This window comes from Gorilla gorilla, chromosome 1 (assembly GCF_029281585.2).
Source record: "Gorilla gorilla gorilla isolate KB3781 chromosome 1, NHGRI_mGorGor1-v2.1_pri, whole genome shotgun sequence".
In the NCBI taxonomy this organism is placed as follows: Eukaryota; Metazoa; Chordata; class Mammalia; order Primates; family Hominidae; genus Gorilla; species Gorilla gorilla.
The window spans coordinates 198,896,350-198,920,009 of NC_073224.2; the positions used below are offsets into that span (position 1 = coordinate 198,896,350).

Below are 23,660 nucleotides of genomic sequence, written 5' to 3' on the forward strand. Positions count from 1 at the left end.
TGCAACTTCAGGTCTATAATCTAAGTCTAGCGCTTAAACTCCACACTGATAATGTCAGTATCATATCTTCTCAGGTGCAGAACAAAGACAAAGGGGACTAGTCATTCCTCCACCAACCCAGAGATGTCTGCATAATTGATTCTTACTTTACTCCGTTTTTGCTCTTCAAACATTCACATTATCTTATGTAAAATGTAGATTTGCCAAGCACTTACTAAAGTCTCACAAGAATGTAACCATTCCCCTTACCGCCTACCTGCCCTCCTTTAAGAAAATGTATAAATAAGGCGAGCATGGTGGCTCACACCTGTAATCCCAGCACTTTGGAAGGCCAAGGCGGGCAGATCACAAGGTCAGGAGATCGAGACCATCCTGGCTAACACGGTGAAACCCCGTCTCTACTAAATATACAAAGAATTAGCCAGGTGTGGTGGCATGCACCTGTAGTCCCAGCAACTCAGGAGGCTGAAGCAGGAGAATTGCTTGAACCCGGGAGGCGGAGGTTGCAGTGAGCCGAGATTGTGCCACTGCACTCCAGCCTGGGTGATAGAGCGAGACTGTCTCAAAAAAAAACAAAAACAAGAAAGAAAATATATAAATACTAAAATCCTGAAAGCCTCTTTGGAACAGTCACAGATGTGTCTGTGGCTCGTATTTTCCCCAGACATACTCCAAAGCTAGCTTAATAAACCTTGATTGATTGAGACCATTTCTTCAGTCACTCATTCAGTTATCATGCTCAAATGCAGCAATTCTTGCCTTAGCATGTCTAACCTAATAATGGGCCAATGAAAGGCATTCTTCATTTCATTTTTTTTCTTTTTCTTTCTTTTTTTTTTTTTTTGAGACAGAATCTCCCTCTGTCTCTCAGGCTGGAGTGCAGTGTGCAGTCACAGCTCACTGCAGCCTCAGCTTCCCACACTCAGGTGATCCTCCCACCTCAGCCTCCTGAGTAGCTGGGACTACAGGCACACGCCACCACATCTGGCTAATTTTTTGTAATTTTAGTAGAGACGAGGTTTTGCCATGTTGCCCAGGCTGGTATTGAACTCTTGAGCTCACTCAATCCACTGGCCTTGACCCCCCACAAAGTGCTAGGTGTGAGCCACTGTACCCAGCCCATTCTTTATTTCTGTTACAGTATTTTTGATCTCTGGTGTTTCTTTTTTATTTTTTCTTGGAATTTCCATCTCTCTGCTTACACTGCCCATCTGTTCTTGCACGCTGTCTACTTTATTCATTAGAGCCCCCACCATGTTAATCATAGTTGTTTTAAATTCCCAGTCTGATAATTCCAGCATCCCTGCCATATCTGAGTGTGCTGCTTTTTCTTCAAACTGTGTTTTTTGTCCTTGAGTATACCTTTTTTGTGTGATAACTGGACATGATGTACTGGGTAAAAGGAACCATGGTAGGGCCAGGCGCAGTGGCTCATGCCTGTGATCCCAGTACTTTGGGAAGTCAAGGTGGGCAGATCACTTGAGGTCAGGAGTTTGAGGCCAGCCTGGCAACATGGCAAAACCTTGTCTCTACTAAAAATACAAAAAAAAAAAAAAAAATTAGCCAGGCATGGTGGTGGAGGCTGAGGCAGGAGAATCACTTGAACCCGGGAGGCGGAGGTTGCAGGGAGCCGAGATCATGCCACTGCACTCCGGCCTGGGCGACAGAGCAAGATTCTGTCTCAAAAAACAAACAAAAAAAAAAAAGCAACAAAAAAACATGGTAAATAGGTCTTTAGTGATGTGGAGAAATGGGAAGCATTCTACAGTCCTATGACTAAATCTCAGTCTTTCAATGAGCCTTTGCCCCTGGGGTGTGAACTTAACAAGTGCTTCTGGTCCCCACCCCCACCTCTTTGGGTTGGATAGAATGGCCTGGAGTGCGGTATTTCTCTTCTCCTGAATGGAAGGCTAGCATTGGCTGGAGTTGATTATTTCTCCTCTTCCAGATCAGTTAGGCTCTGAAAAATCCCTAATAGTTTAGGCTGTGGTAAAATAGTTTCTCCTGAGGGAAGACCTTGTTGAGAACAGAGTGCTCTAGTATATTTCAAAATGGTTCCTTTTCCCCTCTCCCTGCCAGAAGCATGAGGGTATTTTTCTCTTATATTTACTGTGAGAATCCGGTTGAGCTCCTGGAGGCAAAACTCACAAAAGTTTCCCCCTCCTCCCCAATGACTGGGACTCCCTGGAGTTTTAATCTCAAACTTCTTCACACTGAGCCTCTGACAAGTCATCAAGTACAGTTTAGGTTTTCCTGCCCTAGCACTGGTTCCAGAGACTTTGGCTTATTCACCTGTCTGTCTCTTCAAATTTGAGGGCTAATAGTTTGCCCTGAGACCTTACTTCTCTGACAGATCTAAGGATTGTTGACTTTTCAGCTTATTCAGCTTTTTACTGGTTGTTAGGATGGAGTGGCAACTTCCAAACTCCTTATGTGCCAGACCTTTCTCTGAATTTTTTTAATAACCTCCAATTCTAATTTAATGGATCTAGTAAAAAAAAAAATGACAGTATACACAAATATCCTTATGACCTCAAGATTGGGAAGATTTTTAAAATAAGACAATAAGCATAAACTATAAAGGAAAAGATCAATATATTCTATATTAAAATGAATACAGCTCATCTCTGCGCCACATGGCATCAGTTGGGGTAGCTCAGTTGGGGCTTATGATAATTCCATTCACATAACTAGCAGAACTCATGTTGCCTGTTGGTTCTCGCCAAAGGATAACTTGGGCTTTGCCATACCATGGTGGCTGCGTTCCTAGAGCAAGTTTCTCAAGAGATAGGAAGTGAAAGCTACCATTTTCTTAAGGCCTGAGCCTCAAACTCAGCATAGCATCATTGCCACCATATTCTATTGATCAATCAGTCACAGAGCCTAGATTCAAGAGGAGAGGAGTAGACCCCACCTCTCAATAGGAAGAGGGTCAAATAATATGGGCCATATTTTAAAACTACCTCTCTATTCTCTGGACATAGATTATTAACATTTTTTCCACTTGCAAAATTTATTCTTGTCCTCACAAGATTCCCCATCAGAAGTCTCATCCTTTTACACCAGTAGGCTCAAGGTCTAGGATCTCATCATCTAAATCAGGTCCCAGTACACGAGGCCTCTTAGGTGTGGTTTGTCAAGGATACCTCCTTCAGTGTGGTTCTTCTTGTCCCGACGACCTGTGAACTAAAGAAATAAGTTGTCTGCTCACTACCTACCTAACACACAGTGGTGCAACAGACACGAGGTAACATTTATAGATGCTTTCTTTTCAAAAGGGAGGAAACCTGAAGGCATGCAGCAGTCACTGGTCTATAGAAATTCTGAGGCCGGGCGCGGTGGCTCACGCCTGTAATTGCAGCACTTTGGGAGGCCGAGGCGGGCGGATCACAAGGTCCTGGCTAACACAGTGAAACCCTGTCTCTACTAAAAATACAAAAAATTAGCCGGGCGTGGTGGTGGGTGCCTGTAGTCCCAGCTACTCAGGAGGCTGAGGCAGGAGAATGGCGTGAACCCAGGAGGCAGAGCTTGCAGTGAGCTGAGATCGCACCACTGCACTCCAGCCTGGGCGACAGAGTGAGACTCCATCTCAAAAAAAAAAAAAAAAAAAAGAAATTCCGAAATCCAACTGGGCACATGTTGGCCAACTCCTTAATTAGGTCCAGTATTACTTTCTGGGAGTTGTTTTCCATGGATCTTGGTTTTATCCTCTGAATCATCCTTGTTTTCCATAAGAAAACTGAGATTGCCTTTTTAGTTTCCTTCCTGCCTTTATAAGGTTGGGCATCCAAAGGATTTTTTCCATTTTGTACCATCTTTCTTGCTTTTAGTCCAAGCTGTCAATGCTTCTGCCATAATGATTCTCTTAGAAATGTGAGAGGTTTTTCAGCTAGGTGCAGTGGCTCACACCCATAATGCCAGCACTTTGGGAGGCCAAGGTGGGAGGATTCCTTGAGCCCATGTGTTCAAGACCAGCCTGGGCAACATAGTGAGAACCTGTCTCTACAACAAAGTAAAAATTAGTTGGGCATGATGATGCACACCTGTGGTACCAGCTACTCAGGAGGCTGAGGTGGGAGGACTGATTGAGCCCTGGAGGCTGAGGTGGCAGTGAGCTATGATCATGCATGCCACTGCACTCCAGCCTGGATGACAGAGCAAGACCCTGTCTGTAATTTAAAACCAAAGAAATTTGAGGGGCTTTCTTTGAACTGTCAGAGTTCACTTCATTAGACAAAAGCCACAACTACAAGTCTTTTAATGATAAGCCCTTCTCTACTTTGGGCTTCCTATTCAGCTGCTGTAGGACAATACTCTTAAGATTCTTAAAAATCCTGTTGTTTAAGGAAAAGAATCTGTGAGGCTTGCCCTTAAGATTCTTAGAGAACCTTTTAGGCCTGAGAGTCTGCACAGCATAGACTTACATCTTAAAGAATTTTACTGTCCTTTTCTAGAGTTGAAATCCTTTCATAATTTATAGTTTTTTGCCTTATGGAGAGACTGGAAATAAGAAATTTTATTTGTAAATTCCGCAAGTCCTGGGGGTATGTGGAGGGGTGTGTGTACATGTTTTTAAGCTCATCTCTTGTCTTGCATTTTATCATAAGCAGGGAGAAGCCAGGTGATACTTTCATTACTTTGTCTGGAAATCTCCTTAGCTATTTCCTTGAGTTCATCAGGAATATTTCTTATTTCCATGTTACTATAGGCAACAGTCCTGTCAAACTTTCAACACTTCCCCTTTCATCGATCTTCCAATAAGATTTTCTTCACTTTCCCTTAAACCTTCACTGACAGCCTCATTAAGAACCTTTAGGCCAGGCACAGTGGCTCACACCTGTAATCCCAGCGCTTTGGGAGGCCGAGGCAGGTGGATCATGAGGTCAGGAGATTGAGACCATCCTGGCTAACACGGTGAAACCCCGTCTCTACTAAAAATACAAAAAATTAGCCAGGTGTGGTGGCGGGCGCCTGTAGTCCCAGCTACTCGGGAGGCTGAGGCAGGAGAATGGTGTGAACCCGGGAGGCGGAGCTTGCAGTGAGCCGAGATCACGCCACTGCACTCCAGCCTGGGCGACAGAGCAAGACTCTCTCTCAAAAAAAAAAAAAAAAAACTTTAGGCTTCCATTAAAACTCTCCTCGAGGCTCCTTCAGTTTTCACTGACACTCTGTGTGGTCCTTTATGCTTCTTTCTGCTCCTCAGGTCCAGAGCCAATGCCGTGTGTGTCAGGCTTTTGTTACTGCAGCACCCTATTTCTGGTATCAGAATTTGTCCCAATAATCTTTTGCCATGTAACAACTACCACAAAATTTCATGGTTTAAAACAACAACGTGGGCAGGCCTGGGTGGAGACAGCTTGTCTCTGTTGCATGCAGCGTCAGCTGGGGTGGCTTGACTAGGACTGAAGGATCCACTTTCACCAAATGGCCAACCAGCTCGTTCTGGCTGTTGGTTTAAATGGACCTCCCTACAGGGTGGCTTTGCTTCCTCACACATGGTAGTTGGGGTCTCAAAGCAAATGTCCCAAGAAACAGGAAGTGGAAGTTGTCAGTTTCTTAATCCTTAGGCCCAGAAACTGGTACAGTGTTGTTTCTGCATAGTCTAAAGGCTTTATAGTTCTGCCTTTTATATTTCATCATTTAATCCATGTAGATTTTTTTAAATCATCACCAGACTAGTTATATTATTTCCTTTTTGTGTATTTTAACTGAGGTAAAGTTTCTACATTTAGTGAAATGTACAGATCTTAAGCATACAATTTGGCCGGGCGCAGTGGCTCACACCTGTAATGCCAGCACTTTGGGAGGCTGAGGCGGGCAGATCACGAGGTCAGGAGTTCGAGACCAGCCTGACCAACATGGTGAAACCCCATCTCTACTAAAAATACAAAAATTAGCCTCGCGTGATGGCACGTGCCTGTAATCCCAGCTACTCAGGAGGCTGAGGCAGGAGAATCACTTACATCCGGGAGGCGGAGGTTGCAGTGAGCCAAGACCACACCACTGCACTCCAGCCTGAGCGACAGAGAGAGACTCTGTCTCAAGAAAAAAAAAAAAAAAAAGCCTACAATTTAATGAGTTTTAAGCACCCATGTGACTACAACTCCAAGGAAGATGGAAGACATTTCTGCCACCCCCGAAGTTCCCTTATGCCTCCTTACAGTTGGTCTCCACTTCCACCTTTATGCTGATTTTTATCACCATAGATTAGATTTCCCTATTCTTGAACTTACTATAAATGAATCATACTATATGTACTCTTTTGTATCTGGTTTATTTCACTCAGTGTTTTAAAAAGCACCCATGTTCTTGTGCCTATCAGGAGTTCCTTCTTTTTTACTGCCAAGTGATACTCCATTAAATGAATATACACTCACGTATTACTTAATCACGGGGATATGATCAGAGAAATACATCATTACCCAATATCCTCATTTTGTGAACATCATAGTACATCGATCTTCAACCTTTTTGGCACCAGGGACTGGTTTTATGGAAGACAGGTGTTCCATGGACCAGTGGCAGGGGGGATGGTTTCAGGATGAAACTGTTCCATCTCAGATCATCAGCCATTAATTAGATTCTCATAAGGAGCACACAACCTAGATCCCTCGCATGCGCAGTTTACAATAGGATTCATGCTCCTGTGAGGATTTAATGCCACTGCTGATCTGACAGGTGGCGGAGCTCAAGTAGTAATGCTCACTCGCCTGCTGCTCAACTCCTGCTGTGCAGCCCCTTTCCTAACAGGCTGTAGACCCCCATATTGGTCTTCAGCCTGGGGGTTGGGGACCCCTGTCATAGCGTACTTACTCAAACCTAGATGGTATAGCCCATTGCTCCTAGGCTACAAACCTGTATAGCATGTTACTGTGCTATAGGCAGTTGCAGGACAATGGTTAAGTATTTGCGTATCTAAACGTGTAAAGATAAAAAGGATACAGTAAAATTATGGTTTAAAAGATTTTTTAAATGGTACACCTATACAGGGTACTTACCGTGAATGGAGCTTGCAATACTGGAAGTTGCTCTGAGTGAGTGGTGAATGAGTGGTGAGTGAATGTGAAGGCCTCGGATATTACTGTACACTACTGTGGACTTTATAAACACTGTACACTTTGGCTACACTAAATTTTTTTTTAATTTTCTTCAATAATAAATTAACCTTAGCGTACTGTAACTTTTTTACATTATAAACTTTTTAACTTTTTTGACTCTTTTAATAACACTTGGCTTAAAATACAAACATACTTTGTAGCTGTACAAAAATGTTTTATTTTTATCTTTATTCTGTAAGCTTTTTTTATTTAAAAAACTTTTAGATTTATTTTATTTTTTTACTTTTTAAACTTTTTTATTAAAACCCAAGACATACACACACATTAGCCTAGGCCTACACAAGATCAGGATCATCAGTGTCACTGTTTCCTATCTCCATATCTTGTCCCACTGGAAGGTCTTCAGGGACAATAACATGCGTGGAGCTGTCATCCTGTGATAACAATGCTTTCTCCTGGAATACCTCCTGAAGGACCTGCCTGAGGCTGTTTTACACTTAACTTTTTTAATAAGTAGGAGTACACTCTACAATAATGATAAGAAGTATACTAAATACACAAATCAGTAACATAGTCATTTATTATGTTACCAAGTATTATGTACTCTACGTAATCCTATATGCTATATTCTTTTATATGCCTGGCAGTGCAGTAGGTTTGTTTACACCAGCTTCCTCACAAACACATGAGTAATGCATTGTGCTATGACTTTACATTGGCTACAAGGTCACTAGGTGATAGGAATTTTTCAGCTCCTATGGGAACACTGTCATATATGCAGTCTGCCATTGACCAAAATGTCATTATGTGGCATATGACTGTACCACAATTTGTATCTCTTCTCTTTTTGGTGGATATTTGGGTTGCTTCTAGCTTGGGGTTATTATGAATAAACTATTATGAACATTCTTATAGGTGTCTTTTCATAGACACTTGTTTTTGTTTATTACTCTTCTTATCTCTCTGGATTCCTGCATTTTTAGTTATTTCAGTAAAAGAGTCACATTACTAGATGTGAAAATCCTGTTTCTTAAAAGACTTCAGTTAAACCTTCTTTTATTAGATCCCCCTCACACTCACCTCCAGAGGCACCAACTCGGCCAATTATTAGGCCTTTTGCAAATTATGAGAGCGTGGTTCTCATCACTCCCCACTCCAGCTTTAGGGTATACAGCTTTGTTGGGTCTATTGAGTCAGTCGCTACCTTTCCAGTCTGCTTTCCACTTTCCTAATTTTATTGTCATCTCCTCTCTTATTATCTGGCTCATTTTAGTGAGTTTTTGGAGAGAACAGAGTTAAATGTATTCGTTCAATTCATCTTGTTTACCCTTTTCTTCTTTTTGTTTTTATGTTTCTCCTGTCACTTTCCACATATCACCTCCCTACTTTCTGTTTTCCATTTCTTCCGTCCATGTTGGTTCTCCTTAGAATTAGAATTATGAAGGTGGAGAATCCTCAGAGAGCATCTGGCTCAGTCACTTCATTTTTCAGGTGGTGAACCTGAGACCCAAAGAGAACAACAGTCCATCCACGGGCCACACAATTACTGCTCTTATCTTTTCTAGCTTTAATAGCAAAGAGACTTTTGCCCTTCTACCCCTTCAGCTAGTGAGCCACAACCACACAAGAAATAGTACCCGCTACTCAAATGGGAAGCTGGAAAGCAGATGGAGGAGAAAATGTCATTGCTGACCAGGTTGCTGTGGGTCCTGAGGAGAGAACAACTCCAGAGACAACTCTGTTAGGACTGCCTCGGTCTCCTGTGCCCACTGCACCCCTTCCCCACTGCAGTGCCAGGTGGAGGCCAGTAGCTAGAAGAGTGCTTAGCTGTCTTTGGGACCCTCAGGCTCTTTTCACTTTTTTTTTTTTTTTAGAGACAGAGTCTCTGTCATCCAGGCTGGAGTGCAGTGGCACGATGACAGCTCACTGCAGCCTTGAACTCCTGGGCTCAAGCAGTTCTCCCACCTCTGCCTCCCAAGTAGCTGGGACCACAGGCACATGCCACCACACCTAGCAAATTTTTTGTAGAGATGTGGTCTCACTGTATTGCCCAGGCTGGTCTCAAACTCCTGGCTTAAAGTGATCCTTCCGCCTCAGCCTCACAAAGTGCTGTGATTACAGATGTGAGCCACTGCACCCAATTTTTTTTTTTTTTTTTTTGAGACCAATTCTCACTCTGTCCCCCAGGCTGGCGTGCAGTGGCGCAATCTCGGCTCACTGCAAGCTCCGCCTTCCAGGTTCAAGCGATTCTCCTGCCTCAGCCTCCCGAGTAGCTGGGATTACAGGCGCCCACCACCATGCCCGGCTATTTTTTTTTTTTTTTAATAGAGACAGGGTTTCACCTCTTCGCCAGGCTGATCTCGAACTCCTGACCTCGTGATCCACCCGCCTCAGCCTCCCAAAGTGCTGGGATTACAGGCGTGAGCCACCACGCCCAGCCCAACTTTTTTTTTTTAATCCAATTTTTTTTTTAATTTTTACTATATTGTTTGGGCATGAGTGTTGATGTAGAAGATAACAAAGGGACCCTAAGGCCCAAAACAGAAAGCAAGGCAAATGATCAATGGTGCAACTATTCTAAATCCAATGACATACATATACACACACACTCACACACACACATACACATATGCCCTTGCTAATATTGCCATTGCCCCACAGCTCCTTACACGTATATGGTAAGAGGTACAAAGAATATGTGAGACAACCAAGTACAAAAAAATGGAAGTACGTACAAGAGGGGAATTGTCTAGATTTTCTTTTCAGTGCACAGAAGACAAAGTGCAAACTCTGTGTCTTGGCCTTTGGTCTGGGCCACTCTTCCAGTCTTCCCACAGACTTTGATCATGCGGTTTGGGTTGGCAGTAGCTGGGCACAGCCTTTTCTTGACCCTCCACCCTCTACCTCCCACAGCATTTCACCAGCTCAGCTGCTAGGAATTCTGTTAGGAACCAGAGGCCAAGGTATAAAAGATGGAATAGGATGCTGTTCTCTGACTTCTCTATCCCAGAGACTCTTGAAGCTTCTTTGATTCTTTGTCTCCCATAGTTTGTATCTACTTGAACAAGAATGGCAGCACAGGCCCCCACTTAGATAAGAAGAAGGTCCAGCAACTCCCTGACCATTTTGGACCAGCCCGTGCCTCTGTGGTGTTGCAGCAGGCTGTCCAGGCCTGTATCGACTGTGCTTATCACCAGAAAACCGTCTTCAGCTTCCTCAAGCAAGGCCATGGTGGTGAGGTTATCTCAGGTAAGCACACTTTGGCTCATACTGCCTCCCAGCCAGAAGGACCCACCTTCTCAACTGGTTGATTTCTTGTAAGGCATCCTGGTTCCCACTTCATACCTGCAGGCTCTGGAAAAATGTGAAGGTATTCCATTCCTCATCTCCAACCCCCCAAGAGCCCCTCTGAGCCTTATGCATACCTCTGCCAAGGAGAATACCCACAGATTCTGCTTCACTGAGCCTCTAAACTGATTCCCCCCATCTACCTGATTGACCTGTCCGTACAGAAAGTATAGGAGAAAGAATCCAGAGGGGGCTATGTTGTGGCAGCAGGAGGGTTTCTCCAGACTGTTGCAGCCTCCCACCTGGTTTCAGGAACCACTGAACTCCTCTATCATTCCTTTGATTCCTTAGCTTCCTCATCCTAAACCAGGCCCAGTAGAAGAGAATTAAATCCCAGGGTGGTTGGGAAAAGTCATTTCCTTTTTCTTTACTGCTATGAGAGTTTGATTCAGTGGCACAGTGTTTTTTGCTCTCACAGAATACTCACTTTTTCTCCTGTGTCCTGATTCTGTTTCAGTTTTCCTAAATCCAAAATCCTGTTTAGCCACTAAACCTATGAAGACTTGACCTAGAGCCTTTCAGTCTTAACTGATGCTATTCCATAATCCCCTTCCCCTCCTCCCTAGCAGGTTGTAATAACCAGCTTCAGGAAACCCCGCTGGCATGGAAGACTCCATAAATAACCAGACTGTATTATTTTAGCAAACATTTATTGAACCCTTACTATGTGTCAGGTGATTGCCAGACACTGGTCAGGAGAAGGGGAGAATAGAAGATGACAGCTTAGGCTCCATACCAGTGAAAAAGAAAGAATATACATAGCTAACTGTGAGAAGTGCTGTAATAGGGAAATGTATACAGAGTGGTGTGGGAACCCAGACTGGGGAGTACTTGGCTGTGAGGAGGATGGAGCAGACAGGCAGGGAATTTTTATAGAAGACTAGGAACTGGCCAGGTGCGGTGGCTCACACCTGTAATCCCAGCACTTTGGGAGGCTGAGGTGGGTGGATCACCTGAGGTCAGGAGTTGAAGACCAGCCTGGCCAACATGGCAAAACCTTGTCTCTACTAAAAAAAATACAAAACATTAGCCAGGCATGGTGGTGCACGCCTGTAGTCCCAGATACTCGGGAGGCTGAGGCAAGAGAATCGCTTGAACCTGGGAGGCGGAGGTTGCAGTGAGCTGAGATCGTGCCATTGCACCCCAGCCTGGGTGACAGAGCAAGACTCCGTCTCAAAAAAAAAAAAAAAGACTGGGAAGTGCCTGGGAAATTAAGCCTTATGTCCCTTCTGAGGCCCAGCCTACTCCCTGGTCTCTTCTTTGTTTCTGTGTAGTGGTCTGTAGGAACCTGGCCTTCTTTACTGCCTCTCTTTAGCTGCTCTCCTATACCCCCTCTGGGGTTCTTCTTCTGCCTCAAAACTGGTTCTTGAGAATGACCTATCTCCCCAAATCCCCATGTCCTTGCTGCCCTCAGAGACAAATACACAGGTCTTTGCTTTTTAAGGTTTATACTGATACATTTTTATAGAAAAAGATGATAGGAAGTAAACTAACACCAAGCATGAAACAGTTCCAAATGTTGCCAAAATTCTAGTGCCCTTATGTAGATCAGAAATTGTGTACCCATACCATTGCTGGCTATGGCTATATTCTACTCTTCTGCCGAGCTTCTCTGTTCTTGGGCAGTTCTTGTGAAAATAGCACCCTAAATGAGCAGATTTCCTGGGGGAGGTCCAGCCAAGTGATGGAGCAGAGAGAATTATGTTCACAGTTGTTTTCACAAGTTGAATAAAATCATTCCAGAGCCCAGGGTGCAACAGACCTGGCCTGGCCACTCCCATATTTGCAAGCCCTTTACAGTTGGAGGCAAAAATCAAAGCCCTCAAGGGAGGGAGTGAAAGGGAGGGAGGGAGGAAACGTGGGGCACTGATTCCCTTTGTGTAACCAGGTAAGCCTGAGACAAGCAGTGGGCTGGACTCGTCCTGCCTAGCGCTGTACTCCACTGCCAGGCTGACATGCTTGGCCCTGCTTACTCACTCCACAGCCGTGTTTGACCGGGAACAGCATACCCTCAACCTCCCAGCAGTCAACAGCATCACCTACGTCCTCCGCTTCCTGGAGAAACTCTGCCACAACCTTCGTAGTGACAATCTGTTTGGCAACCAGCCCTTTACACAGACTCACTTGTCACTCACTGCCATAGAGTACAGCCACAGCCACGACAGGTACCTACCAGGTAGGAGCTGGGATGGGGCCTGGGCTGAGAGTGGGGGACAGGGCTAGCAGCAGCACCTGCAGGGGCCCAGGGCCAGCCTTCAGAACTACTGGCCTGGCACCTACTATCCAGAGGTCTGCTTTTCTGTCCCTTACCTTTGCCATATCTGAGACTTTTCAGCCTCCTCTCATCTTTACTTTTTCTTCAGGATTTTGTTTTCTGTCTCTAGGATCACCCCTATTTCTTCTAGATCCTTATCCCTAGATAAAAGGTGGTTCGCAATTCCCCTTCTGAGTTTCAGACTGCATGTGGAGCCACCAAGAAGTCACAGAACGTCTCCCAGTGTGAACCTGGCAGCAAAGGCCTAACACACATCTCCCTTGCCAGCAGGAAGGTTTAGTCTCAGGCTACAGATTGAGAAATTTGCTCCCTGGTGATTGGCCATCTATTCTTTCCTTTGGCACATGGCCCTAACTTCCAGCACTGCCAGTCTAGCAAGTCAATTCAAGTTCCTGCTATTTCTAACTCGGCTGGAAAATAACTTTCTTAGTTAACATACCAGACCCACAATGGGAAAGCAGATGCCGCGTGGCCAAATCAGTGACTAAGTACTTCCGAGAGAGATTAAAGATTCAATGGAACTCTGCGTCTCTCATCTGGAACCCAGGACACAGAACAAGGGAGGGAAGAAAAGCTCAGCCTTAAACATAGCAAGGTAGGTCATTACTGAGAGGGAGGAAAGGCCCTTAAAAAAGCCCTGCAGATTGTGTCCTGAGCGGAGAAATAGGGAGGGTTGCTGCCAGTGTGAGTGCTGTGCTGTCTGTTGATGGGAGGGCACAAGTCTGAAAGGTGTCTTTTCCGACCTTCCTCTACACAAACAAGTCTTGTTCCCACACTGCCTTCCCTGGTGTCTTTTCATCACAGTCTTAACAGAATCACCTCCGATAAAAGCACTGCTTCTAGAGAATGTGCCCAGGGAAGTGACTGTTCCCCCATTCTCCTTCCCCCTTTCCCTCATAGATACTTCTGTACCCAAATCCGTATTGCTTATGTGACTTGCAAGCAGGTCAAAAAGATACCTGAATTTTAAATACTCTGTGGGGGCCAGACCATCTGATCCCTGCAGCCATTTCTATGATCCCCTGGCTGATCCTTTTCTATGGAGGGAACTTCTCCTCACCTAACCCATGCTAGATTGCTTTCTTTCAGTACCAGAGTCTCTGAGAAAAGAAAAAGGCATTCTGACTTGCAGTTAGAATGTTGCACTGGGAGTCTGGACTGGGCATGGTAGAGCTGGTACAGACAAAGGCAAGTTTTAAATACCTCCAGTTAGGCATTCAGGAACTCTGATCTACATTTCAGATGTGAAAGTTAGGCCTACCTGGGATTCTGAAAGAATGGATGCATGAATGGGGGTTAGCATATCCATGAGTGTAGCTGCTAGTTTAAAAAGAGATTTCTCAAAGAAACAGGAACTCTGAATTCTTAAATGGAATGCCATCATTAAGAAGTGAGAGAAACATACTGGTAGCAGCATTCAGAGACTGGTAAGGATGTACCTCATGGGCCTGCAGTCCCAAAAGTGGTTTGGGACCGGGGCATGACCTTTCCTGGGAATTCTGCCCCAATTTACATCTCTCTGATTCAGCCACTAGATAAGAGGAAGCAAACTTTAGCCAGACTCTTCTTGCCTCACCAACTAAGAGAAACAAAGACCAAGGTATCACATTCTGCCATTAGCTGCTACCTCTCCCTTCCCCATTTTCAGACAGATTGAGCCCACTTTTTGTGTCCTCCTCTGCTCTTAAGCTGTTTCTCATCGTGGGTGCTCAGCAGCTTGTCTGCTCTCACTCTAGTTTCTATTTGCTTCCCTGAAATTAGCCTTTAACTATGCCCAGACAAGCCAGAGCCTTGCCTAAACTTCTAATTCCTCTGTGCTTCTTAGTGTATCCTTTCTGCCTGCTTGCCTGCCTACCTTCCTGCCTGCTTGCCTGCCTTACTGACCCTTTGCCCCACCTCTGATGTTATCATTTCCTGTGTTTTTCTGATTACTTACCTAAACCACTGCCAAAGAGCTCGATCTGTACAAGAGCTGTCTTTTGCTTTGCCCTTTGGATCTGGTATTTATGACTCCTGCCCTTCTGCCTGGCCACACGCTTCTGCTAGACATCCATAGGTACCACCTCTGTTATCTGGGTGCTTACTGGCCCTCCCCCTTTCCTATATCCTTGTCTCCACACTACCCTACCACTTAGAGTCCTGGCCCAACTGACCATGCACTTCCGATATAGCAGATAGTCACCCAAAGCTCAGGGAGATTTCATATCCCATTAAGCTTTCCTACCTAAGTTGAGACTATTACTTTTTTCTCCAATGTTTTATTTTAAAAATTTGAAACCTACAGAAAAGTTACAAAAATAGAACAATAAGCAACCATGAACTCTTTGCCTGTCTTTACCACTTAACTTTTTGCAGTATTTACTTTGTCTGTTTCTCCTAACTATATATACACAGTACTTGTTGAATACCTGTATATTTAAAATGTTTTTCATTTATTTACTGAACCATTTGAGAGTTAACTGCAGATGAGAGATTTTATCCTTAAATACTTTTGTGTTTATCTCCTAAGAATAAGGAACATAATAGTATTATTATGATTAAGAAATTTAACATAAATAAAAACTAATGAGGCCAGGCGCGGTGGCTCACGCCTGTAATCCCAGCACTTTGAGAGGCTGAGACGGGTGGATCGTGAGATGAGGAGATCAAGACTATCCTGGCTAACATGGTGAAACCCCATCTCTACTGAAAATACAAAAAAAAAAAAAAATGAGCCAGGTGTGGTGGCAGGCACCTGTAGTCCCAGCTACTCAGGAGGCTGAGGCAGGAGAATGGTGTGAACTCGGGAGGCAGAGCTTGCAGTGAGCAGCGATTGCGCCACTGCACTCCAGCCTGGGCGACAGAGCGAGACTCTGTCTCAAAAAAAAAAAAAAAAATCTAATGAAATTTAACATTAATAAAATACTACTAGGCCAGGTGCGGTGGCTCATGCCTGTAATCCCAGCACTGTGTGATGCCAAGGTGGGCAGATCACTTGAGGTCAGGAGTTCAAGACCAGCTGGGCCAACATGGTGAAATCCTATCTGTACCAAAAATACAAAAATTAGCTGGGCATGGTGGTGTGCACCTATAATTCCAGCTACTCAGGAGGCTGAGGCAGGAGAATTGCTTGAACCCAGGAGGCAGAGGTTGTAATGAGCCAAGATTGTGCCACTGCACTCCAGCCTGAGCAACAGAGTGAGACTCCGTCTGAAAAATAATAATAAATTAATATACTACTAGCTATTATATAGTTCATATTAGAATTTCCCCTAGTTGTCACACTAATGTCCTTTATAGCTGTTTTTTCCTAATCCAGGATTCAATAAAGGATCATCTACTGCATTTAATTCTCCTGTCTCTTTAGTTTCCTTTATCTAGAACAGTTATCCACCTTTTTTTTTTCTATCTTTCACGACGTGACATTCGCATTTTGAATAATCCAGGCCAGTTGTTTTACTTTAGGTCATCAAATATTTACAAATACTTACTCTGTGCCCGATTCTATACTAGACTCTAGGGAGACAGAGGTGAAACAGACTCCATCCCTCTGCTCAAAGAGCTGAGACAGGGAGAGATATGTGAACATGTATGTGGTGAAAGCAGAGCACAGAGGTACTCTGGCCCAGCAAAGCATGATGAGCAAGGAGTATGGTAAAAGAAGAAGTCAAGGGAGGATTCCTGGGGGAGGCAATGTCAGAACAGAGTCTCTTCTTCAGAACTATGCATGTGGCTGGATCAAATAAGAGGCTGGTGAAAACTAAAAGAGGCCCAGCCAGGCACAGTGGCTCATGCCTGTAATCCCAGCACTTTGGGAGGCCAAAAGTGGATCACCTGAGGTCGGGAGTTCGAGACCAGCCTGGCTAACATGGTGAAACCCTGTCTCTACTAATAATACAAAAATTAGCTGGGCGTGGTGGTGCATGCTTGTAATCCCAGCTACTTGGGAGGCTGAGGCAGGAGAATCGCTTGAACCTGGGAGGCGGAGGTTGCAGTGAGCTGAGATCACACCATTGCACTCCAGCCTGGATGACAGAGTGAAACTCCATCTCAAAAAAAAAAAAAAAAAAAGCCCCTTCTGGCACCCTAAAAAATACTGAGAATGGTGACAAAGATATTGTCCCTACCTTCAGTATTAGGGACAATATGAACATGTATGTGGTGAAAGCAGAGCACAGAGATACTCTGGCCCAGCAAGGCATGATGAGCCAGGAGTATGGTGAAAGAAGAGGTCAGGGGAGGATTCCTAGGGGAGGTGATGTCAGAGCAGAACTATACATGTGGCTAGATCAAGTAAGTGGCTAGTGAAGACTAAGTAAAAGAGGCCCGGCCGGGTGCGGTGGCTCAGTATGAGGCAGGAGATTGTTAGGACAGTATTAAGCAAGAGATTGTATTGATTTCACTGGTCCCAGTGACTATTAAGTTTAGCTGTAATTGAAATCTACCCAGCATTAAACTCTGAGTCTGCTGTTTTGGGATTCTCAGGTTCCTCTCTGTTAGAGGAAGTGGTTCATTGCCCATGACACTGGTTCCTTGTGCCTTTCTTTCCAGTTGTCATCCCGGTCTTCTGAGTTAGTTATAAAGTGGTTCTCCTGCCAAAATCCCAAGATTCACAGTGGTTAAAGCCAAATAAAAACTGAAATATCAGGATGCGCTCTGATTCCCACATAGGTTTCCAACCTAGAATTGTCAGAGTTTTAAGATGACGCAAATGCTCATAATTCACTGAAGCACACTGTCTGGCACATGTCCGCTTTTCAGGTGGACCTTCTTGGGACCACAGCTTAAACTTCAAGGTGTCAGGAAGACCTCCAAGGCTGTCCTCATCCAAAAGAGATGCACCTGATACTGTCCATCTTAATATCCTGTTTCTTTCCTTTGTTATAATTATAATAGTTGCTAATATTTTTAGCTACCTGTATTTTGTCATCTGCCTCACTATAGTAAATGTTCCATGAGGACAGAGACAATATCTTTTTCACCATTCTCAGTATCCATCATCCTAACTGTCATATGGTAAGTAATTAATAGTATTTGTTGAATGAAAGAGTAGTAAACGATGTGGGAAGTGGTTCAGAGAGGGATTTTTTTTTTTTCTTAAACACTGAGAGTGATGTAAACATGCACAAGGACTGTGCTGTGTCTTTGGGTCCTGCGTTGGTGTAAGAATTTTCTTAGATCAACATCTCTAGTTCCTTGGTCACTCAGTTCACACCCATAAAGGGGAAAGCTCGGTTATGAGCATGGAATCTTTGTATCTTGGAAGTGGAAAGTACTCTAGAGATGATCTGGTATCTAGCCCAACACATGAGGGTGGTCATCTGACCTCTGCTTAAATATTCCTGATGACAGGTTCTCTCTATCTTTGGCAATTGATTTTATTGTTGGGCAGTTCTGATTGCTAAAATGCCCTCCTTTTTTTGTTGTTGTTTTGTTTTTGTTTTTTGTTTTCTGTTTTTTGTTTTGAGACAGACTTTCACTCTCGTTGCCCAGGCTGGAGTGCAATGGCACGATCTCAGCTCACTGCAACCTCCACCTCCCGGGTTCAAGCGATTCTCCTACCTCAGCCTCCCAAGTAGCTGGGATTACAGGCATGCACCACCACGCCCGGCTAATTTTGTATTTTTAGTAGAGACGGGGTTTCTCCATGTTGGTCAGGCTGATCTCGAACTCTCAACCTCAGGTGATCCGCCCACCTCGGCCTCCCAAAGTGCTGGGATTACAGGCATGAGCCACCATGCCCAGCCAAAATGCCCTCCTTTTAAAGCTGAAATCTGCCTTCTTACAACTCCTGCCCCCATTCTACTCTCTGTATTCCAAAAGAGCAAATCTACCTCCAATCTTCTTCTTTTCCCATGACTGCCCTTAGGGTGTTTCTCTCCCTTGACTTTTCTCCGGACGATGCCTTCCCATTGCCTTTCCCCTTTGCCATGATCTTGAGGTTCCTCACCACCACTCTGATCATCCTCCACTGGGAACTCTAATTTTTAAGGTCAGCTTTGCAATGAGAAGAGCTGCTTCTCACTGAAAATACATGCATAAGGGCTAGGTCCTTATCTATTTGTTTACCTCTGCATGTACCATAACTAGTATAGTGGCTGTCACACACACAAAAGGTGCTCAACAAATGTTTGTTTGATCCCAGTTGCTCCCATATCTGCAGCATATCAATAGTATATTTTACATTGACCCTAGGAAGTTTAAGCATTTTTTCCTCTCCATTTTATAGATGGGCAAAGGAATCCTATAAAAAGGCAGTGATCATTGACTAATCAAGTCTTCCAGCCCCAGTCTTTGACACCTGCACCAGTGGTTTCAAAGTTTGTTTTGTTTTACCAGTAGAACTCCTTTAAAAAAAAAAAAAAAAAAAAGTTTTTTGGCAAAGGTAAAATTGTATATAAAATTTGTATACACTCCAGTGCATAAAAATTAAAACCAGAGTAGTTTTGATAGAAGCTTGGATGAGGCCCATAGCCCTACTTACTTGGCCTCCCTGCGGAGGGTCCACAGGGCTCTGTAGAACACAGTTTGAAAGTATTGCAGTCTTCAGGCCAGGTGTGGTTGCTCACACCTGTGATCCCAACACTTTGGGAGACCGAGGTGGGCAGATCACTTGAAGCCAGGAGTTCAAGACTAGCCTGGCCAACATGGCAAAATCCCATCTCTGCTAAAAATACAAAAAAAAAAAAAAAAATCAGTGGGGCATGATGGCATGCACTACTTGGGAGGCTAAGGCACAAGAATCGCTTGAACCCAGGAGGTGGAGGTTGCAGAGGAGTGCAGTGAGTTGTGCCACTGTATTCCAGCCTGGGTGATAGAGTGAGACTCTGTCTCAAAAAAAAAAAGTATTTGCAATCTTCTATTCTGGCACTGTCCTACCAAAGAGAGCCTCGTCTGATCAGCCTTGTCAGGACTAGGACCTCCCAGAGCTTTGGAGCATGATGCTTTCAGTACATCTCATTAGGATAAGATTTCATGACTTGCCATCAGTCCAGATTTTCAGACCCTTCAACTCAGAATCTACGTCTCAGTGTTCTTAGCATTGCTGAAAGGAAGAGATACTCAATGGTTTGCATCAGCATCTGGTAAGCCTCTGGCTTTGTCATCATAATTATTCTTCACATCTGTTAGCTCATGTGAGGCAGACAATACTATCCCCAGTCTTAGCTGAATAAAATGAGAACTAGAAGAGTGAGGTTACCCTGCTGATAAATGCTGAAACTGGATGAAATATTTTTCTTGAACTATCACAGACAGCTTAGATTTGCCACTTTAACTCCGAATGAAATACAAAATAACAATTTTTCACATTCATAAAGTTCCTCCCATTCCGTTTTCTCATTTGATGTTCTCAGCATGATAGGGGATGATTTTTCCCCATTTTACACATGAAGAAACTGGTGCTTAGAGAAGACAAGCTACTTGTCTAGAATCACATACCTAGTGAAAGGCAGGAGCCCAGGTATAGAACCCAGGTCTCCTATATCCTGGATTGGATTCCCATTCATGTCTCAAAATGGGACCCTGCTAGTCATTTTTCCTGGAAAATAGGAGTCAGAACCCTCATCTGCAGAAGGAGGTGGGATATGGCTTAGGTATTATGGACCCTCAAAGACTTATCTTTTCAGAACCACTTCTAGGAAAGGGTTTCAACAATTAGCCTCCTTGATATAAAGGTAAATAGCTGTCTAATCCTAGATTTTACTTTGAGCTCATAGTTGCCAAGCAATTTTAGGTAAGTATTAGAAAGCAGTCCTAAAATCCTAAACCATCTTAACATTGAGGCCTTACTGTGTGCCAAACAATGTGCTCAAAGTTAGTGTTCATCAGAGGCTCCGAATGAATCCCAAGCATTACCTAAACACTTGATGTCTTTGAAAAATGATAAAGGACAGTGTTATGCTCCAGTACTCAAGACACCCTCCACAAGTAGAGAAGCTGTGGCCTAGGCTGAGGAACTGATTTGGTTTGGGTAGAACCCAGTCATGAGGAATCTGCTTCGGGTTCTTCGTACAGTGATTGAGTGCTGCCGCCTGGTGTTGGGCCATGGACTGGGTACAGAAACATCACGGTAAGATTCCCTTTACAAGGAAAGACTTTCATAGCCATTCTTTTGTGATATTCACAAACTCCTTGGAAGAAAGGGGCTTCCCATGTTGTAGATGAGGAGACTAACATTCTCCGAGAAGCACTCTGCTGAGTGGCAGAGCCAGATTATACCCCTGATTCTCATCTCCATGCCCAAGCTCACCGCTCATCAACCCCAGCTTCCTTGAAGTGTTTCTGTAGAATAGGGCAAATACAAAATGAGAGATGGAACATAGGAGCAGATTCTTTACAAACAAGCCTTTAACCAAGCATCAAGAAGCATTTCTGACATGTCCAGATGGTTGAGCAGAGGGTCACCTTTTAAAGTACCTTCATCTAAGCAATGTATCCCAGCTCTAGCATGTTGTGTCTAAGGCAGTGTCTTCCACCCTAGAATAGCTTCATCTGTTTAAGATGTTCCTTATCAAGAAAAAGCATAGGGCATCTAGACCAGAAAAAGCCTCAAAGACCATCTAGTCTAAGAGAAAGAATTTCTAAAGAGACCGAAGTCCAGAGAGTGGCACTGAGCTTGACTAAGGTCACCTCACGACAGCCACAACCATGACTGGTACACAGGCCTCCTGAGTCCCTGCCCAGGGCTTTCTCTTTTGTTGCTGCTTGCTCCACTCAAACAGGTACCTGGGAGCCAGCACTCTGGCAGTCCTTCTAAGCTCTAACTCTGGTTTTACTGTTTTTCAGGTGAAACCTTTGTCCTGGGGAATAGTCTGGCCCGCTCCTTGGAACCACACTCAGACTCAATGGACTCTGCCTCGAATCCCACCAACCTTGTCAGCACCTCCCAAAGGCACCGGCCCTTGCTTTCATCCTGTGGCCTCCCACCAAGCACTGCCTCAGCTGTGCGCAGGCTATGCTCCAGGGGTAAGCTTACCAGAGTCCTGGCCCTCCTTCCCTCCCTCACTCTTTCCTTCACTTCCTTCCTGAGCTCTGGGAGGCCAGAGAGGACCTAGCTCTGTTGCCCTCTGCCTGGTGGTGGGACTAGGGACTGGACTTACTCTTGTGCCTGGCCTTGCACCTGGGAGGTAATTGGAGCTCCAGGATTGGCTTGAGCATAACAGAAACTAAGAGCCAAAGACCTAGACCCAAAAGGGACAGGGAAGGATTCATTCACTCATTCATCCATTAACTATTTATTTGAACTCCATCTGTGTTTGGCATGGGGAAGCAAAAATCAGTCACTTTTTATCTTCAAGGTATTATGGTGAGAGAGACACTTAAACAGATAATTATTAAACAATGTCTTGAGTGCAGTGACAGACATATGCTTTGGGTAATATGAAAATTACAAGAAGGAATACCTAACCCAAGCTTGGTGTTCAAGGGACACTTTCTTAAGGGAATGATGCCTTGCCTGAGACTGTATAAATGGCCATATCAGGGCTGGTGGAGGAGGGAGAGCTTTCCAGGAAGAGGGGCAACATGAATAAGGGCAAAAGAATAAGAAATAGCACCGATTATACCAGGAACTGCATGCAATTTGGAATTGCTCAACCATAAAATGTAATACTGAGACTCAAAGAGAAAAGCCTGGAAAGGTCAAGGCATATATCATAGAAGACCTTAAATGGGCGTTTAATTAGAGGCAAGACAGGTTTTTGTTTTGAATAGATTATTGACTACTGTGTTGAGCATGGATTTGAGGAGGGACAAAACTAGAGAAACCTAAACAAGTTAGGAGGTTACTCGAGTGGGCCAGATCTGAAGTGACAAAGGCCTGGGTTAGGGCAGAGACAGAAGGTTTGGAGAAGAGAGAGTGGATTTGAAAACTGTTCACAAGGCAAATTTAATCAGATTTGAGGATTTAATCAGATGTGAGGAAGAACGGAGTGAGGACTGTCTCCCAGGTTTCTAGATGTGGTGGCCAGATAGATGGTGGTGCCATCCACTGAGAGGGGGAACCCACCATAGAAGAGAAGGAAGGTGAGGGAGCCCATGGTCATATAGATGACATCTAACAGGCAGTGGCTATGCAGATCCAATCCTCAGGGAAGAGTGCTGGGCTGAAGTTAAATATTTAGGAGTCACCAGTGTATAAACAGCAGTTGAAATTTTAGGGTGAATGATACTCACTTCTCAGAAGTATGTAGTGAATGAAAATAACAGTTAACCAAAGATGAAGTCCTGGGAACCAACAAAGCTTAGGAGGTGAGAACGGGAAGGTGAGCCCACCAAGGAGAAAAAGGAATATTCAAAGTGAGGGAAAATTTAGAAAATTCAAAGTGAGAAGAATTTGATATTGTGGTGGCCAGGACTACAGAGAGTATTTGAAGGAGAGCACAGCATAACAAAGTTCTGGCAAAAAAGGGACTGAGAAACATCTATTGGATTCCACCATTAGTGGGTAATTGGTGGATCTTAGCGAAAGCAGCCTTGGTGCTGTGGTGGAGGGGTGAAGGCAGATTGTGCTGGGGACTTTGATGAGAAAAAAAAGGCTGGTGATTGAGTAGGACTCTAAGTCAAAGAAGATCTTTCAGAATGGGAGCCCTTCAAGCACGTATGTCAGCAGACAGCTTGCACCTTCCAAAAAGTAGCAATTAAGAATACAGGAAAGAGGAGAAAGTTAGGCTTCAGGAGTGGTGGAATCAAGGGCATAGGCAGAGGCATCAGTCTTAAGCCAAAAGGAGGCACACTTTCTCTGAGAGAGGAGGGAAGATTGAGTGTGTCCATCAGTGAATAGAGAAAGGCCTGGTCAAGGAAGGGGTTAGGAGCGCTGATAGACTGGACTAGTCTTAAAGAAGATGGGGAAAAATGGACCAAAGAAAAGGGGATGATTTGCAGGAAACCTCAGGGCCCAACTATGCTTGGAGACTAGTTGGCCAGTTTGCAAAAGCTATGGTTTTCTTCTGTGATTCTTAGCAACCTAGTAGGTATGGGATGGGAAAAGACAGCTTGAG

At 44.3% G+C, this 23,660-nt stretch overlaps 1 protein-coding gene across 22 annotated transcripts in view; it reads left to right on the plus strand.

The window, feature by feature from the left end:
* The window catches only part of SCMH1 (Scm polycomb group protein homolog 1), a 221,839-nt gene that overhangs the window by 190,047 nt on the left and 8,132 nt on the right, over positions 1 to 23,660 (plus strand). For 20 of the 22 annotated variants that reach the window (XM_055392768.2, XM_063699803.1, XM_063699807.1 and 17 more), the window contains 3 exons: positions 10,107 to 10,307; positions 12,391 to 12,582; positions 21,448 to 21,627. In XM_055392768.2, coding sequence (XP_055248743.1) covers positions 10,107 to 10,307; positions 12,391 to 12,582; positions 21,448 to 21,627 — 573 coding nt within the window. Of the gene's footprint in view, positions 1 to 10,106; positions 10,308 to 12,390; positions 12,583 to 12,862; positions 13,275 to 21,447; positions 21,628 to 23,660 lie in introns of those variants that run through there. The other 2 variants (XM_063699823.1, XM_063699819.1) reach the window with 2 other exon arrangements.